A 19086-nucleotide genomic window follows, 5' to 3' on the forward strand; every position below is an offset into this window, starting at 1 on the left:
TATAGTGTGTTATTAAATATACAACGGAGTTGAGAAAACGTTCATCAATACCTTTTATCAGGTAGCCTGGTAAACCACCCGGTCACGGAAATCACATTTCATATCATGTATGCAACAGCAGAGATCTATGGGGGGGGGGGCTTGTAACTTCTGTGCCCTTGTGAGCAATCAAGAGGGTGTGTCTGTTTCTATGTAATTACTTGGCCCCAAACATCCTAATTTCCTCACTTCCTGTCTGAGTGTCTCAAACAACAAGTATGAAGTGCAGTCAACATGCACTATGGAGTATACTCGACACGCTTGAGAAATCTTGAATAACTTACTATAGCATCCGTTGCCCTCGCTCATTCCCAGAATATGTCACAGATATCCTCAAACTCTCCCCTGTCCCCCACCCCACCCCACCCACCCACCCACCCACAAACAAGTCTTTCTGAAATGGTCTTTAGTCTATTCTGGACTACAGTATGCCAGTGTTGATTTTGTCGACTAAAACTATGATGAAAAATGTTCGTCGACTACCTTTCTTCACTGACGAAAAAAAAATAAAACGAAATAAAAATTAAGCTACGATGACTAAAACTAAGACTAAATATATTGACAATTTCGTCAACAAATAAAAACTAGACTAAAATGTTAGGGGGTGACTAGTGGAGAAGAGATCTAGTAGAACTAAAAGACAAGTCATTTTATGCTTGGTTGCGCTCGGGTGTTGCGCTCTGAAAATAGCCGATCTACAAGCTCAACGCGTCGCAGCGCGAAGCGTTGTGAGCTTGTAGATCGGCTATTTTCAGCACGCAACCAAGTGTAAAATCAGCCATTACGACGCCATCAAAGCACCGACAACATACATTTTAGTCGACTAAATCAACTGTAGATTTAGTCGACTATAATCTTATATTTAGTCGACTAAAACTAGACTAACAGTAAAACATTTCAGATGACTAAAATATCATATGATATGATATAAGTAGCTATGTCGAAATGAAGCCTGCATGTGTAGCCAAGTAGCAAGCTTTAAATAGATGGGGACAGTCATAGCAGACCTGTCATGCCCATACACTGATCTTACAATACAATTGTGTCTTCCTAATTTAAAATTATATTGTGAAAGTAGAAGGCTAGAGGATCTTTAGAACCATTTTTTCACCACAGAGAAAAGCTGGTCAGGTAATAGTTTTTTTTTGTTGCAGCTTCGTGGTAATACTTCCCCGGCTTGGTGAATCATTAAACACAATCTACACATTGTTTGCATTCCATAGTCAAGTGAAAAATAACAAGTCAAATTAGAAAGGAGTCATTTTCTCTTTAATTACTGATCAATATTTAACAGATGGATTTAGGAGAGTACATTTATAATGGGTGTTAAGAATTAAGAAAACAACGGGTTACCAGGCTATTGTATGATGGCAAGTTTTGGAATGTGATTAATTATTATGTCATTCGTGTCAAAGATACATCTTGTCTCATCCTGCATGGGTCTAGTTGTGTGGATACATTTCCCTGTGAGTTTGTATTTATACTGTATGTGTCCATCACTGGATACTTCAAAATTACTGTAGACTAACTACAAAAACCGGAGTTTGTAAACAAAAGACACACGCACGCACACAAAATCATACTGACATGTAACACAGTCATGTGATACAAAAGAAACTTCAAACGTTACTGTAGAATACCTACAGAGGCCGGAGTCTGGCTAAAACCAGAAGACTAATGCACATTGTCTTCTAACACACACACACACACACACACACACAAAATCATACTGACATGTAACACAGTCATGTGATACAAAAGATACTTCAAAAGTTACTGTAGAATACCTACAGAGGCCGGAGTCTGGCTAAAACCAGAAGACTAATGCAAATTGTCTTCTACACACACACACAAATTCATACTGACATGTAACACAGTCATGTGATACAAAAGATACTTCAAATGTTACTGTAGAATACCTACAGAGGCCGGAGTCTGGCTAAAACCAAAAGACAAATGCACATGGTCTAACACACAAGTGCACATGAATGTGTTTAAACAGAAACACACTCACAGGGTTTTATACAAGCAAGTGAACAACAGGCAGAGTTTATGATGACAGTTAAATAGCACGCTTCAATGCATGAACAGCGTAGTCAACAGTGCAAAAAAAAAGAAAAGAGTATCTTCATGTGTATTTCTAAACTCTTGTGGTTTTAGTGTTTGTGTGTTGTACAATGCCTGTGCTCACCCGTCATTACAGAGTTTTTCAGTTTTTCCTCATCTCCCATATTCCATCTGTATAGTAAAAGTAGTAAAAGTAAAAGTCATACCCACAAGTCATTCCGCAGTCTGTGGTTTGGTGTGGGAGGCTTGGGCACGAAGTATAAATATCCTTCAGCCAACTCTGTAGTTATCACAGTTCAGCCTTGCGCTCCTTCCAAGAAACTCCAGACTGAGCTCTTTTAACTAACTTTGCATTATATCTGTGTCATTCTAGGACACTGAATTCTGTTCGGAAACAAAAGTTATATTCCTGTACAATTAATAACTCACTATCATTGTTGTAAACTATCTCATCATTTGATGTGTCCTTCATCGGACGATCACGTAAAGTCACAGTGTGTATAAGAAAGCACATACCTCTTTATGATTACCATATCATGTAAATGTTTCATGCTTTCTAGAAAAGTGCCTTCACAACTGTTCTTTCTCCTTAAGCACTGAACAGCTGTGACACAAAATACACAAAAAATACAACCTTGTAGCTGCTGACAACAATGCCCTTCAAACCAACAATGCCCAAGTCAGTGAACAACTGACGATACAAATAAAGAAGAGGTCATGACCTTTCATGTAACAAATATATATATTAGACTTCACAGCCTGTTTACGTACTTAATTTCACCTCGTCAACAGGTCCTATTAAAGTGATATGATAATGCATACATATATACTGTACATACTCACATATATATATACACTGTACATACATACATATGTACAGTATATAGAATAAATTGGAGAGGAAGTAACTCAGTTTTCCCTCCAGGGGCCCTACCCATTTTTTACTATTTTTTAAAACATTTTCAAATAGTTCAACTAGCCGATCTACATCGACACGTTGTGAGCTTGTAGATTGGCTAGTTGAACTATTTGAAAATGTTTTTTAAAATAGTAAAAAAAAAATGGCAAAGAAGTTTAGGAATAATGGATAAGGCACCGGCGAAAATAGGGCCCCAGTTGTTTTAGCTCCTTTGCCAACAGTGTGTAGCTTTTGTCACCATGCCAAGACAGTTGGTGAGAGCCCAGTGTGTGTGTACAGCAACCAAACCATGTCATACTCGTTTGTCCACGTTCTATGTTGGCCAGGAACTAAGAACTGGCTGTGTTAGTGTCAAATAAGATCCGGCTCCATTCCTCTCTAAATGTAGGTCTCTCCTCCCACCACGCCTCGTGTACACACACACACACACACACACACACACACACACGGAAACCTCCCAGACGCCAGCTACCAGACTCAGGAGATTCAGGCTCTACAGGAGAGGGGAGTCCAGACTTCCACAGTTAGCAAGTATCTTTCAGTAGTCCCAGTTTTCTTAGGGCTTCTCTGCGTGACTCGTCTGTTGCTCCTCGTCCAGAGAATTGCACAGTGATGCCCTGTGAGCGGAACGCCGCTGGTTTGGAGATGGACCTTCGTCTGGGCTCTGGGGAAGGGGGCCGCCCCGCTGCTTTCTGGGGGCTGAGAGGGCCATGGAAGGAGCGGTTAGGTCTTGGGGCAGGGCTGGGGGCAGGAGCTTTGAGGGTCCTTCCTAGGCTGTGTGAAGTGGGATTTGAGCTGCGGGAGGGTGTTATGCTCCGTGTCTTCCCTCCATAACTGTTGAGCTCATAGGGTAGCATTTCTGGTTTGACTGGGGCAGCGATTGGTGATGATGGAACTCTGCTCTTGTCAATGTGAGAGCTGAGGATGTCTGGGAGGTCACTCCTGGTTATGGATACAGGGGCAGTGGTAGGGGTGGTATGGGTCATCACCTTGGACTTTCCTCCATAACTGTTAAAGTCACTGGGACTGGCCATTACCGATGGGTGGGCCTTACTGTCATGGCTGCCTGCAGTGACTGAAGGCTCACTCTTGTTGGATGCAGAGGGATTCACCGCAATGGTTTTCCCGCCGTAGGTGTTGAAGTCCAATGAGGCCACTTCAGGCGGTGGAGGAGGCCAGCTTTCAGCCGGAGGTGGATGGTAGGTGCTTTGGGTGACTGTTATCGGAGGTGAGGGGTTTGCCTTGATGGTTTTATCACCAGGACTGCTGATGGGATCAGGTAGCACCGTTTCTGGTCTCGTCTCAGCAAGGGTCTGGCTTGGAGGTGGGGTGGGGATGGCTGGAATTGGGGGATTCAAGCTGGTTCCTGTATCTGTGGTGAAGATGGGGGTGCTTCCACTGTCTCCAGACATGGCGCGGTTTCTGTTCAGTCCCAGCTTAGATAGTGCCTCCATCCTGGACTTGTCTGGAGTGGGATCCCTGAAAGACACGCTGCGAGTGGGAACGTTCCGACCCTTTTCCGGAGACTCGTGCTCTTCCAGAGGGTGACACGTCCCCGTCAGGTTGGAGAGCATCTGTTCCCGCCTCTCATGGATGTTCACGTTAGCCAGTGATTGATTGTGGGACTCCTTGCTACCAAGCATCACACTGATGTTGCTGGGGAAACGGTTGGGCTTGGTGAAGGTAGGTGGGCCCTGTTTAGAGGGGTGATCGATGCAGCTTGGTGGTTTATCGAAGTCCAGGCTGCGATGGCGGAGAATGGCTGAGGGGTTCAAATTAGTGGGTCCACTTCCCTGGTTCTCGGCTATCTTCTGGGCGATCATGACTGGAGTGGGGACACTGCCCGGCGGGTGGTAAGAAAGGCTATCTGGCGCATAGCTGCTATTGGGTAGGGGAGGGTTGTACTCCGAAGGCAACGTGTCCATTAGATCACGTTTAGACATCACCTCAAAGTGACTGTCGGGATGTCTCACCATACTCTGGAAATCTAGGAGAAAGTCACATTTAAAACATTAACTCCTCGAACATTCAATAATATCTGGGCAAAAACAACATATGTCATGCAGTTTTTTATGCATTGAGAAACCTTAAATAGAGGCTGACTTAGGCTGGGTTCAGCAGTACAGTACCTGGCATTGTGGGAACAAAGGCAGGCCCTTTGGTCTGGACCAGGTCCGGCTCTGGTTGGACCAGGTCTATAATGTCCTGGTCTTTGGGACTAATATGTCTGTCTGCCATAGGTGGTAGAAAGCTGGGACCGGGGATGGAAGCAGAACTAGAACCTGGGATGGGACTAGATTGAGCAGGAAAAGAGGTAGGACCATCCGCCTTGCTACTCGTCTGGGCAAGTACTGTTTCTTGTACTGGTCGCTCCTCCTCGTTCAGACTGTCCTCCAGTGAGTCAATGGTCTCCTCAAAGAACTGGATGCACTCCTGCTCCTCTTGACTCAGGAACTGTAGTGCCTCATCTTCCTATCAGTGGCAGATAAAAAGCATGAGTTTAGAACTACTTCCCACCCAATGGACCTTTGTCACTGGGGTAAACTTAAACAGGGGTAAACTAACCCGTCCAATGCGGGAACGCTTCTGTGCCATTTTATATTTGAGCTATAAACATTATTTTATGCTTTGGCTATTCAAAAGATTCAGATCTACAAGCTCATAGCTTGGCACTAGGTGCGCTATTTTTGAAAAATCGTGAAAAATGTGTGCAAATCCTCTGAATATCTGAATATATATATATTTAAAGCGAACATTTTTAACTCAAATCTGTGCTTCTGGGGGGTCCCTGGAACAACATATTTTGAGATGGGGGTCCGCGGCCAAATACATATCATTTTTGGGTGCCCTTGACATGAAAAGGTTTGAGAACCACTGATTATTAGCCTGGATCCAGACCATAGACCCCGCCCACTCTCTGAGTGCAGCTTCAGTGTGATAATCAGGCTAACTGATTATAGCAACATGTTTTTTTTTTTTTTACTTTTAGGATTTAGAAGACATTTGTAGAATCCCCAGAAGCAAAGATTTGAGTTACAAATGTTCGCTTTAAGAAATACAAATATTCAAAGATTTGCACAAATGTTCATGATTTTTCAAAAAATAGCAGATCTACAAGCTCATATAGCTTTATGAGCTTGTATATCTGCCATTTTTGAATAGCCAAAGTATAAGCTTTACCGGTCTCAATGGGTTAACTGACTGATCTTTATTGACAAAATGCATAAGCATAAACATACAGTATTTGTACATATCTGTCAAAAGTATAAAACACAGCTCGAAAGCTTATTTCCGTTGTGGTCCTTTGAGTGTATGGCTGAGTGTGAACTGAGGGTAACTCTTAACTCAAGAGAGTCAAGAGGGATTCATATTTGTCACTTACTCATACAGGTAATTCTGGGTGTGTTTCGTTTAGGTGTTTCTGTGTACCAGCATGAAGTTATCTATACAGGAGGTGTCCATGCTGGTACGCAGTAACACCTAAATGAAACACACCCACAGTGTTATTATTACTTTCATTTACCTATCTGCAAAAGCTCAATTGTTTAATTTCAGAATCTGTTTGACATTTTTAGTGAAAAAACATATGCAGGGAGATTTAAAAAAAAAGTATAAAATATAAGAGGATGCAACAAGTAAATACAAGTATAAAAATAGGAATATATGGTGAGACCACCAAGTGTGAACATGGCAGTAGATTATCCTCATCCTCATCAGTATTGATTAACATAATTAGTTGTGTTGAGCTGCAGGAATAGATCTTGTTCATTTTCTTCCCCTCATTAGATAATGAAAGGCACAGGGTGCGTTTCCATTACCTTTTCTATTCACAGGCTTGCTGAAAAACCTGTTTCAAACCATTGAGCTGACTTTCTCAGTACTGTAGGTGTGTGTGTGTGTGTGTGTGTGTGTGTGTGTGTGTGTGTGTGTGTGTGTGTGTGTGTGTGTGTGTGTGTGTGTGTGTGTGTGTGTGTGTGTGTGTGTGTGTGTGTGTGTGTGTGTGTGTGTGTGTGTGTGCAGACAGAACACAGGGCTGTTTGTTTCTGCATCCCAGCCCAAACGTCTCTCTCTACCCACCCTGTCTTTGGCTCAAATGCCCCCTCTCTCTCCTGAGAGAGAGGGGGCTAAACCTCGAATGCCCCTCCCTCCTCAACCCCTCTCTCCATCTCTCCTTCTTAATGCCTAACCCACATTGCTACCTGTCCTTCACACAGCACAGCCTCAGAACACAACACAATGGGGTATCCAGTAACAGCAGTGCCGTGATGCCGGCCGTCAAGGCTGCTGGGTGACTATTGATTTTTACACAGTAACCTGAGGTATTTCTCAATACAGGTCGAGCTTAGTCCACCTATCTAAATAGAACCCACTGAAGGAAATATGTACCCCCCCACCCCACCCTCCAGTGATGTCATTATCACTGTTGCAAAGGCCCTCAAGGCCAATTGATACCAGTGTTGATTTTGACAGCAAATTTTGATTTAGTTTTAGTCATAGTCTTTTGAATAAAATTCCATTTAGTTTTGGTCATATTTTAGTCATCTGAAACGTTTGGGGTTTTAGTCGACTAAATATCATAAGGTTATAGTCGACTAAATCTACAGTTGATTTAGTCGACTAAAATGTATTTTGGCTGTGCCTGTAATGGCTGATTTTACACTTGGTTGCATGCTGAAAATAGCCGATCAACAAGCTCACAACGCGTCGCGCTTGTAGATGTGCTTTTTTCAGAGCACAACACCCGAGCGCAACCAAGCATAAAATAACTTGTCTTTTAGTTCTACTGGATCTCTTCTCCACTAGTCCCTCACTAACATTTTAGTCTAGTTTTTATTGTTGACGAAATTGTCAATATATTTAGTCTTAGTTTTAGTCATCGTAGCTTAGTTTTTATTTCGTTTTTGTTTAGTTTTCGTCAGTGAAAAAAGGAAGTCGACGAACATTTTTCGTCATAGTTTTAGTCGACGAAATCAACACTGATTGATACCACACTCAACTAGTTATGTACCAGTGAGGTTTATGATAATCAACTGATTAGAACAGGTGTGCTGCCTCAGAGGCTAAGAACTCTCAGTCTGACTTACCACACAGAGAAGGAGGAAGCCTAAACTGACTGTCACCTAATCCAGACCCAAACCTGTTCCTTTTTGTGTGCGTCAATGACGATAAGTGAGTGTTCAGTGCTATATTTGTCTGGTTTAATGCTGGTCAGCAGAGATGTGCTTTATGTTAAAGTCAAGTCATAAGTCATGTTTGTGTTGAGCCTAATTGTTTGGTTAATGAGAAACAGACCCTGTGCTACTGCATTTATTTCCTTGTGTGATGATGAATGTATTATTTTCCTCTATAATTATGGTATTTTGTTATGATCCCTAAAATCTATACTGTATGCATTAATTTCCTTTCTTTAGACCACACACACCCCTACTATTGCCATGTGCCTGTCCTACTGTGCTGCTGCATATACTAAGTCAAGTTTAAACTGAAGACTGCATCTGAGTGTTTTGTGTGGACACACCAAAGTGAACACTGCCAACCATGAACCATCACATACAGTCATTTCCTTCCCTTCATCATCCCTATTTTACAATCACATTAGTTTATATAAGCCCTATTTTGACGAAATATGGCAATTACATGCTTATGAGCAAAGGTGCTTACAAACGTACAGGCACTCATGACATGACATGTCATGCACAAAGTGACAGAACAAGGTACAACAATGTGCTGGCTTGGTGACATACTGGTGTTATTACAATTACACAGCAGCCAGCAAACAAATGGAGCATGCTTATTTGTGCTATTTTAAGGTAATGACCTTCATTTTGTGGTCGACTTGGCAAACAGGTGGCAGGAAAGCTTGCAGGTGACAAGGCACGGCTACACATGGGTTTGTTGTTGTTTAAGGATAATTTGTGCATTGTTGTGTCACTCGTCAAAAATAACGGATTTTCAACCAGAAATTGTTGTTTTCGGCAAGACACACAGCTGTACAACAAAGTAGGCTTTACATTAGCCATAACTCAGAGCTACAATGACACCTATGACAACACCCTGCCGAAACCAATAGGAGATATGACTGTTTCAGTAACAATGAATGATGTATTGTAGAGTGCACTGAGAGACCCAGAAAACTGCAGCTTAACCGGTCCGACTCATGTTGTGCATTTGTGAATGAATGTCATCCTCTAGGCATGCAAAAGGATTAAGTTGTTAAGCCTGTGTAAATTTTCTGTGTCAGTAAGGACTGCTGGTGTTGTATAAACAATACACTGCTCAGTCATGGGTGATGTACTCTATAGTCAGTGCTGAACAATAAGCATTACATTATTGTTACAAACATAATGAGAAATCATTATAGGAACTAATCAACCAAAACCATTGATTGCAAATCAAATCTCCTTTTAATGAAATGGAGATGAAAGAGGCTTAAATATTGACTCTAGATGCAAAGTCAATAAATCATTAACCTCAGCGGTTTTCTCATACTCACACTCGACCTAGAGTTTGCACCTCCGTTGACTCTGAAGTGGAGTTGAGGGTTGGTCTGCAGATGGATGTCCATGGTTCACGGGTCAGAGGTCAGCTGGCCTGTGGATATCTCATGGACAGTCCAGTGCTCCTGAGTGGTCTTTGGAGAAACCCAGCAGTGAATCTGGCCTCACTCTGAAGAACCATCTAATCTCTTATCAACCTGGAGTCTGGAAAACCAAGGAAGAATGGCATTTAATAGTTTTAATTTTAAAAAGTTAAATAAAAAAAACGTTATATTGTAGACTGGCTCTAATTTAAGTTTTGTGGAGAGAAGGCACAATGAGCAGCACAATATCCATACACATATTGCATGGGCCTAATCAGCAAATGTGAGGCCAGATAACTGTCATCTGTATGTTATGCAAACACAAACTGTAAATTCCAACTGACACTCAACTAACTCCCTCAGATGCTTCAAGGTCATGAACCCAGGGGAAGATGTTTCCCTCAAAATAAGATGTAATTTAGCAGTTCATTCACAATATGAAGTGCATGATCCATTTCTGACAGATTGTAGGCGATATTTTGCTAGTTAGTTAGGTTATACTTGTATTTCCTGCCACCCCTGCATATCATAAGTCATAACACAGGCCTGTTAGACGAGTTATACTGGAGTGTGTAAAGGACGAAACGGCTCGAGCCATGGATCACACGACGGTCGTCTGTCACGACCGTCATGGCGAAACTTCAACCTGGTGTTTGCACGTTCTCCCTTTTTGGCCCGTACATCTACATTAACGTCCAGATTTCAAATATGAAGTGCTTGCCCCATGGCCATGGATGTTACAATTAGTTACGGGTCCACAGACGTACACGTATCTTCCGTACTGTTCAATAAAAGGCATTTTAATCCAATCGGTGGCCATTGTTTTTTCGCCATAATGCTTTCAACTACGCGACCCTATTGGTTGGGAGGTGTATTGCACCCAGATACACCATGATACATTATAACAGAAAATAGCCACCGATCGGATTAAATTGTTTTTTTTATTGAACAATACGGAAGATACGGGTACTTCTGAGGGCCCGTACATAATTGTAACATCCATGCACGGCCATAGGGTAAGCACTTTATGAAATCTGAACGTCTATGTAGATGTACGGGCCAAAAACGGAGAACGTGCAAAAACCAGGTTGAAGTTTCGTCATGACTGTCATGATATATGACAGTCATGTTTCAGAGTTAGAAACGGCTCCAACAGGTGGTGATACTGATTGGAACCAACTAATCTCAATCGAGCGTTGTCAGATGATCTGTAGATAAGAATGACACGTCTAAAGAAAATATGCAATTTTACAGTTACAGTTGACCTCATTTTGTTAAAATGTCTAAACATTTGAAAGGTAAGTCAGTGCGTTCAGTTATCCGTTTTTTTTTTTTTACTAATGACAAATGCCTTACCCAACAGTTCTTCAATAACGGCATCCCTGTCCGAACGATGGATCATCAACTATGTGTAGCCTACAAGAACCATGCGTTATTCACCCTTTATTCTAAGAAGAAAAAAAACGGATCTAAAAACAGTCCTGCTGCTGCGATCCAGTAGATCTGTGCATGGCGAGCTCCTTGTGCGTAATGTGAACAGTGTCTGACTCTGGTCCAGTTCAACTGGAGTGGGTTGAACTCCACCCAACCCTAGTGGAAAGGGGCTGGCTTCATTCAGGTGTGAGAATATTGCAGTTGAGCAGTGGTGTAAAGTAACTAAGTAAATGTACTTAAGTACAATTTTGAAGTATGTTTTACTTTAATGGAGTATTTCCAATTTTCAGTACTTTTACTTCTACTCCACTACATCTCAGAGGAAAATATTGTACTTTTTACTCCACTACAATTATTTGAAAACTTTAGTTACTTGTTACTTTGTAGATGTAGCCTATAGATTATTATAACAAAACACACTGACTAGCCTACTTTTTCCACCACTGCAGTTGAGCCAACAGCATTTGCAGTGGTCACACAGGCTACACAAATCTAACACAAATCTTACATAACACAGGCCTACATAACATAAATATGTTGTACTTGATGACTTCGTTGTTGAACAAAAGGTAGGCCATAGGCCACCATTTGCACTTATCCTATTATGGTAGAACATGTTTTCTCTATGAGAAACTGATGGCATGAAATTAGGCTACTGAATACTTATAGCCTACTGAAACACACACACACACACACACACACACACACACACACACACACACACACACACACACACACACACACACACACACACACACACACACACACACACACACACACACACACACACACACACACACACACACACACACACACACACACACACACACACACACACACAGGCGTCTGTGGCAATGACAATTCTATTGGGAGGGGCAGCCCATCTGGTCTATTGATTAATAGATTTTGATTTTTAATTGAATTGAATATTTTCCTATTGATAAATGTATTAATCTAAGTAGACATATTATTTAATTAATAATTATCATATGGATATGTTAGCATAGAAGTGACATTAAATAGATTTGAATAGATGGTGTCTATTTAAAAGCATGCCAGGTAATAAGCTGTTAATATGGTGACACGCACAGAGTCCACTCTCTTTGATCTCCAGACACAGCACTGACCAATAGGAGTTAACGAGCATATAAATTCCTCCCACGAAATCTTATCAAAGTACAATGATAAGGACTAGCTCTAGCTGTCAATCACCCCTGATGTGTGAAGGACAAAGGGTAGACACAAGCTGTGACACAGACAGTCACTTACATAAAAATAATGTTACATTTAGCCTACTCATTGCGACTAGCTGATAGTTAATTGTTGTATTGGCTTAAGTACTTTGCAGACGGAGTTACCTTTTTATGCCATAGATTATAGATATTACATTTTTTGCATGAAATGTCTGACATTGAAGACTTTAGGCCACAGAAACGCACGCACGCGTACACTGTTGTTGTGGGTACATCATGCACGCTCACACACGTGCATTCTGATTCAGCATAACCAGACCATACAACCAGACAGACCCGCATAACTTGTAGATCCAGCTGAGCATGTTGAAGCTGTTGCGCCATCTAGTGTATAATGAGTAGCCTACTGTACAAAGCCAGGGTCCAGTGAGTTGTAGTGATAGGTTGTATTTACAATTAGGTGCTCGTTACCCCCTTTGTCCCGTTCAATGTTATTAAATCCTAAGTTATTTGTAAGTATTCATTGAGTTTTTGTGCAATAGAAATGTAGACAATTGAGAAAACATGTTAGGCAGGCAGACAGTAGCCATGGATACACGACGTCGTCTGTCACGAGTCACGACCGTCATGGATGAACAACCTGGTGTTTGCACTTTCTCCCTTTTTTGCTCGTGCATCTACATAAACGTTCAAATATAAAGTGCTCCTGCCATGGCCACGGATGTTACAATTCTGTATGGGCCCTCAAAATTACCTGTACCTTCCGTATTGTTCAATAAAAAACATTTTAATCCGATCAGTCGCCATTTTCTCATAGAGCTATAATGTATCAGAGTGCGGTACACCTCCGAACCGATAGGGTCACGTGGTTGAAAGCAGAATGGGAAATGCTGAGAAAATGGCCAACGATCGGATGAAAAAGCTTTTTTTATTGAACAATACGGAAGATACAGGTACTTCTGAGGGCCCGTAAATAATTGTAACATCCGTGGCCATGGGGCAAGCCCTTTATATTTGAAATCTGAACGTTCATGTAGATGTACGGGGCCGTAAATGGAGAAAGTGCAAACACCAAGTCGAAGTTCATCCATGACTGCCATAATATGACAGTCACGTTTCAGGGCTAGTGATACTGCTAGCTTCTCAGGTAGGCGTTGTTAACAACCCGGAAGTGTTCTGTACATGTTATGATTGTCATCTGACTTGTGGGTCCACGGTTCACACCAGGGCAGGCAGACAGAAGCAGTTTACAGGCTTGACAAGACAGGACAAACAATATGGCACGAAACTTGCTGTGCAGAGCGGCCGGTGTCGTTCAACTAAGCAAGCTGACACCTTTGACTGGGGCACGTTCATTATGCACACAACAAGTTCAGACGGAGCCGCTCACTGTCAGGCAGCAACACAATGGAATAAGGTTGAATGTGTTTTAGTAGTAATCTAGTGCCTAGGCTTTGTCATAGTGCTCAGCACGTGACGTGTCTGTAGGCCTGTCACGATTATTACATAATCGTCTAATCGCAATTATTTGAAATAATCGTCGTCATCGTTTGAAAAATGTTCATACATAAAAAAAGCAGAAATAGCTGATCTACAAGCTTGCAACTCGTTTGCTTGTAGATCAGCTATTTCTGCTATTTATTTTGTGTATAAAATTAATGTCTGTAATTTCTTTGTATATTTCAGTTCTTCCCTGTGCAATTTTGGATTACGAAGCCTAAAAGGCAAACAGATTTTTTCCCCATAAAAACTTAAATTTGTAATCGTGACAGTCCTACTTGTCTGCACAGTAACCTGTACAGACTGTGTTATTGCATGGTGACTTTGCCTTCATTTTTTTGTCTTAAGCTGTAAGTGACAATATATTCTACAATTCTCAGGTTTTACACAATGTTGTAATACTAAACATAAACATTTAAAAGATTTCTCTTGCAGGAGAATCATACTCAACAATCCACGAAAGAGGAATGCTCTGTCCTTATCCATGTTACATTCCCTAACAGAGAACATTCTAACCGATGTTGACAGCAGTGACCTAAGGCTTATTATCATATCAGGTAGGCCATTTTGTCCATACTTGACACTCTGAGTGGGGTTTGTGTGGAGTAAGGGTGGAATGACTGCTAGTAAATTGCGTGTGTGTGATCTCTCTCTCTCACACACACACACACACACACACACACACACACACACACACACACACACACACACACACACACACACACACACACACACACACACACACACACACACACACACACTGTGTGAGAGAGAGTGTGGTGGGGTCAAGAACAACAGGTAAACACTCTTAGGTCCAACATGCATGTCAATGCCTCAAATGAACTACTGGTGGGGAATATAGACAGACAGATAATGAATGGGAAAGAATGTAGTTTTGTTTTACCAGATATATCTTTAGAGGAAATCATGCACATATTGTCATCGCTTCCTGAGAATAAATCTCCAGGGTGTGACTTAATTGATAACAAACTGATCAAATACGCTGCTCAACATATTGCCAGACCTGTGAAGTATATATTTGATCTCTCATTGCAACATGGCAAGTTCCCGACTGAATGGAAACATGCAAAGATTTGCCCTATTCCTAAAGATGCTAAATTACCTTTCACTGCTTCAAATAGTCGACCAATCAGCTTACTTTCCTCTCTAAGTAAGATCTTAGAGAAGATATAGTGATCAAATATGGAAACAAACAATTTGTTAACCCATACCCAGCATGCGTACCGAAAGTATCATTCCACTGAAACTGTCTTAATAGACATGACTGATGCCTGGCTTAATGCTCTTGATCATGGTAAACTTGTATCCATCTTACTTCTAGATTTTACTGCAGCGTTTGACCTGATCGATTACACAATTTTAATAAAAAAATTAAGTCATTATGGTTTCAGTCAAACTTCTATCAACTGGATGAAATCCTATCTGTATGGCAGGAAGCAGTCCGTCTATGTCAACGGCTCATACTCCTCCACGCTTTACCAACTGCGGCATCCCGCAAGGGAGTTGTCTTGGGCCTCTGTTATATATCATATTCACAAACGATCTTCCATTAGTATTAGTCGACTCAAGTGCACATATGTTTGCTGACGACACTACCATCACTGCAGTGGCTCAGTCACAAACCCAATTACATGAATATTTGACAAATGATTTTAAACGTGTTGCAGAATGGATAGATAACAATAAACTGGTATTAAATACTAATAAAACTAAAAACATGGTTATATGTACAAATAGAAAGAGAAAGAGATTGGGGCCATGGAGCCTATCACATGGTGGGGTTCAAATTGGCGAGGTATCGGAGGTTAAGTTATTTGGAATTAAAATACAAAACAACCTCTCGTGGACAGCCCATATTACAGATATATCGAAAAAGGTGTTGAAATTATCGGGAATGGTGGGACGTATTGCAGGGCTTCTCCCTAGGGATACTTTAAAAATAATATCTCATAGCTTAATTTATAGTCACATTAATTACTGCTGTGCAGTCTGGGGCAATGCAGCTCTTGGAGACATTAAGAGACTGCAGATCACATTGAACAGGGCAGCAAGAATGGTCTTAAGATGTGGATATGAAATTGGTACGGTTGAACTGCAAAGCATAATGGGATGGCCCACAGTATCTGAATGTGTGAGACAGCAATCTTTTGCACTGATTACAAAGATTAATGTGTCTAACAAGCCAGTTAGTGTAAGGAATCGGTTGACATTAGTTCGTGACAGTCATCTGGTCAACACAAGATCAAGATGCAAAAACCACTATGTTATACCTAAAATAAAAACTATCATGGGAAGCAGATCTTTTATTTTTAGGGTGGTCAAAATATGGAACTCATTGCAATAATTTGGATGTTTGTTTAATGATTTGTGCTTTTTTCTTCTGTGTCCTATTTTTATAGTAATAAATAGTTTTTACAATGGTATGCGGTCAGGTCTAGGCCTGGCTCAGGGAGGAGGACGCCCCTGCCATGCATAGTCCACCATGGGTATCCATGGTCATCCCTTAGGTGCAACAGGCCTAAGGCCTAGTAGTAGGTGTGTATGTGAGATGAGTTACATCTTTTTATTGTGTAACTCTGTATATTGGTACTGTTTTTACATTATGGTATGTTGCAATATGTTTATTGTAATTTTTATCAGTATTGTACACTGTACAGTACGTATGTAATGTATTGTATTTCTGCTTGCTGGACTCTTGGAAGATTAGCCTTGGCTAAAAGAGATCCAAATAAAATAAAATTAAAAAAGAATAGATGGATGCTAATTAACATTTGAATCCATGTGCCATAGCGAAGGGATCAGTGTTTTCCTCTGGACATGACCTGAAGGAGCTGACCTCAGCCCAGGGTAGAGACTATCACACACAGGTGTTTCAGGCCTGTTCAGAGGTTAGTTTCAGAGCAATCAATCTTGCCCTCTCTCTTTGTGTCTCTTTCTGTCAGTTTAATGTCAATGAGTCCCCACAAATTGAAAATTGTATTTGGCCGGAAAACCCGATATGAAAATATTTATAACAGAGGTATAAATTACAGAAGTATATATTATAACAGAGGTTTATGTTTACAAATGTCTACATTTTTCAAATGTGTTCAAACATTTTTAGAAAATAGCTACAAGCGTGGCTATTTTTGTTTAGCCAAATTATAGAATATGCGTAAAGTGGCTAAACGTATTTTGATGCTATCTTAACTGGAACTCCCTCAAAGAGCCCCGGGGGTCCTCGGACCGCACTTTGAGAGCCACTGCTCTGTGTTAACCACTGCAGTTTCCTTTTTTTTCAGGTCATGACCCTCATACAAGACATACCGGTACCTGTAATTGCCATGGTGAATGGTGTTGCTACGGCGGCAGGTTGCCAGCTAGTAGCCAGCTGTGATATCGCTGTGGTGACGGAGAAGTCCACCTTTGCCACCCCAGGCGTGAACGTGGGTCTGTTCTGCTCAACACCAGCGGTAGCTATAGGAAGAGCTGTGCCTCGAAAGGTATACGGTCATTCAACTTCACATACCTGGACTGAACGAACATACATTATTTGCAGCTCAACTAGCCAACTTCAGGCGTGCTTGTTTTGGAAAGAGCTATCATTGCTGGCATCGCTCTTAGAAGAGCTCTGATAAACTCCATCTTGTAACCACCGGTCCATTGCTGTTTCAGTCTCTCATACGCACAGAATGTATGGTTAAAGTACTTTTTTAGCTGCTTACACTATTTTGATTAACGCTTCACATAAACGTAGCACAAACACTGCGTCTGTCAGCTCGGCTGTTCTGGTGACTCACTCAAATAGGTGTGTGGAAACGCATAACAATCATATTGTCACAATTGCATCATCTCCAGCTTTTAAAATGGTACAGGACATTTGACCAGATTTAGTAACATACTGTACTGTTAAGTTAGACATTTGTCACATAACTCATAAATGTCACAATTGTTCTAGGTTGCCATGGAAATGCTGTTAACTGGAACGCCAATTTCAGCCCACGATGCTTTGCTGCATGGCCTGGTCAGCAAGGTTGTGCCAGAGGAACGTCTGGAGGAGGAGACGTTAGCCATCGCCCAGCGTGTGTGTCAGGCAAGCCGACCTGTCGTTGCGCTCGGGAAAGCTACTTTCCAAAGGTAAGAATTCTGGTTTGGAATAAGGAGCTGGTTAACTGTGTTTGTCTATGATCAGTGATACTTAACCCATTAAGACCTGAGGCGATTCTCAAAAAAAATGTAAATCCTAACAGTTTTTTGAAAAAAATATAAAAAATATTTTTTTCACGAGTGCCGCGCTACGAGCTTGTAGATCTGCTATTTTTGAATAGCCAAAGAAATCTAAAGTGCGTCAAGCATGTGGTGTTGTTTTAATTTTGATGTGGTCTTGCCCATCAGACAAATGGCACAAGGGCGAGATGCAGCCTACGCCACAGCCTCTAAGGTCATGGTGGACAACCTAGCTCTCAGAGACGGTCAGGAAGGTATCCGGGCTTTCATAGAGAAACGCAAACCTGTGTGGAGTCACAGACCAGAGAAGGCTCACGACTGATCGATGGCTACTGGCCTGGATGGATGGAGCAACTGTGGTCCCCACCTGGAACTAGTTATTTGGAGCTTATCCTGACTGTTGCACTTTAAAGCTGGTGTCCAATTGCTGAAGTAATATTTTGTTAAGTTTTTGACAATTTAATAAGCCTCTGATAAGACAAAACTCCAGAACTGTTGACCGGGTCTCCCTAGTCACTCTGTTTGTTTGCACCTGAATTAAAGATCTCAGGCCGAATAAAAATGCCTTCTAAATCATAGGAGTTGTCTTAACAGAAACGTTTACTAAAAGAGTATTTCTCAGCCTCTGTAGCAGATGGAAACCTAGCTTAGACCTAAAAGCTTAACCTAGCCTTGGAGCTAGAGTCTGACATTTGCTAGCGTATCTATGATAGATACCTAAGCAAATGTCAGGCTTGATCAAATCAATCTATGATAGTCTTGATCCAAGGCTAAGCTTAACCATAATTGAACATGTTTTGTCCATATTCTCATCGTGAGGTATCAGAGCCAGTGCAAACTTAGACAAAACTTGTGAGGCTGAGGTTTTGAACCCTCAACCTCTGCTTTAATTTACCAGTGCACCTGGCAACTGTGACATCATCGTACAGACTCAGTTCTTCCTGTACTATAATGGATAGCCATTCCTGTAATAGTTCAAGTCTGACTCAGACCCATAGAGAGAGAGAGTTATGACGTGCTTTGATCTCGCCGCAAAGTGGGCCGCTATGGGTTGAGATAGAACGAGCATTTCCGCATTCCATTCTTACATGGGAGTCAACGCTAGTGTCGTCACTCTCATATTAGAT

The 19086-nt window shown here is 41.5% G+C and overlaps 2 protein-coding genes across 2 annotated transcripts; one reads left to right on the top strand and one right to left on the bottom strand.

The window, feature by feature from the left end:
• Nucleotides 1-1286: 1286 nt before the first annotated feature.
• On the bottom strand, nucleotides 1287-11137 carry proser2 (proline and serine rich 2). The gene is made up of 4 exons (XM_084050316.1): nucleotides 10962-11137; nucleotides 9519-9726; nucleotides 5155-5497; nucleotides 1287-5012 (listed from the first exon to the last, which is right to left on the bottom strand). The coding sequence occupies exons 2-4, from the start codon at nucleotides 9588-9590 to the stop codon at nucleotides 3550-3552; spliced, it is 1878 nt and encodes a 625-aa protein (XP_083906442.1). The 5' UTR covers nucleotides 9591-9726; nucleotides 10962-11137; the 3' UTR covers nucleotides 1287-3549.
• A 2317-nt stretch (nucleotides 11138-13454) lies between these two features.
• echdc3 (enoyl CoA hydratase domain containing 3) lies at nucleotides 13455-19086 on the top strand. The gene is made up of 6 exons (XM_084050537.1): nucleotides 13455-13649; nucleotides 14168-14289; nucleotides 16544-16641; nucleotides 17035-17235; nucleotides 17691-17869; nucleotides 18128-19086. The coding sequence occupies exons 1-6, from the start codon at nucleotides 13510-13512 to the stop codon at nucleotides 18279-18281; spliced, it is 894 nt and encodes a 297-aa protein (XP_083906663.1). The 5' UTR covers nucleotides 13455-13509; the 3' UTR covers nucleotides 18282-19086.

Source organism: Gymnoscopelus microlampas, assembly GCF_963454915.1.
Source record: "Gymnoscopelus microlampas genome assembly, chromosome: 23".
Classification (NCBI taxonomy): Eukaryota; Metazoa; Chordata; class Actinopteri; order Myctophiformes; family Myctophidae; genus Gymnoscopelus; species Gymnoscopelus microlampas.

Excerpts from the sequence above, each read along its gene's own strand:
- proser2 (XM_084050316.1), bottom strand. The coding sequence starts at position 9,590 with ATGGACATCCATCTGCAGACCAACCCTCAACTCCACTTCAGAGTCAAC. Across the intron at positions 5,498-9,518 it reads GTGCAAACTCTAGGTCGAGT|GAAGATGAGGCACTACAGTT; the intron begins GTGAGTATGAGA and ends TGCCACTGATAG. Across the intron at positions 5,013-5,154 it reads CTTTGTTCCCACAATGCCAG|ATTTCCAGAGTATGGTGAGA; the intron begins GTACTGTACTGC and ends ACTTTCTCCTAG.
- echdc3 (XM_084050537.1), top strand. The coding sequence starts at position 13,510 with ATGGCACGAAACTTGCTGTGCAGAGCGGCCGGTGTCGTTCAACTAAGC. Across the intron at positions 13,650-14,167 it reads CAGCAACACAATGGAATAAG|GAGAATCATACTCAACAATC; the intron begins GTTGAATGTGTT and ends TTTCTCTTGCAG. Across the intron at positions 17,236-17,690 it reads GAAGAGCTGTGCCTCGAAAG|GTTGCCATGGAAATGCTGTT; the intron begins GTATACGGTCAT and ends CAATTGTTCTAG.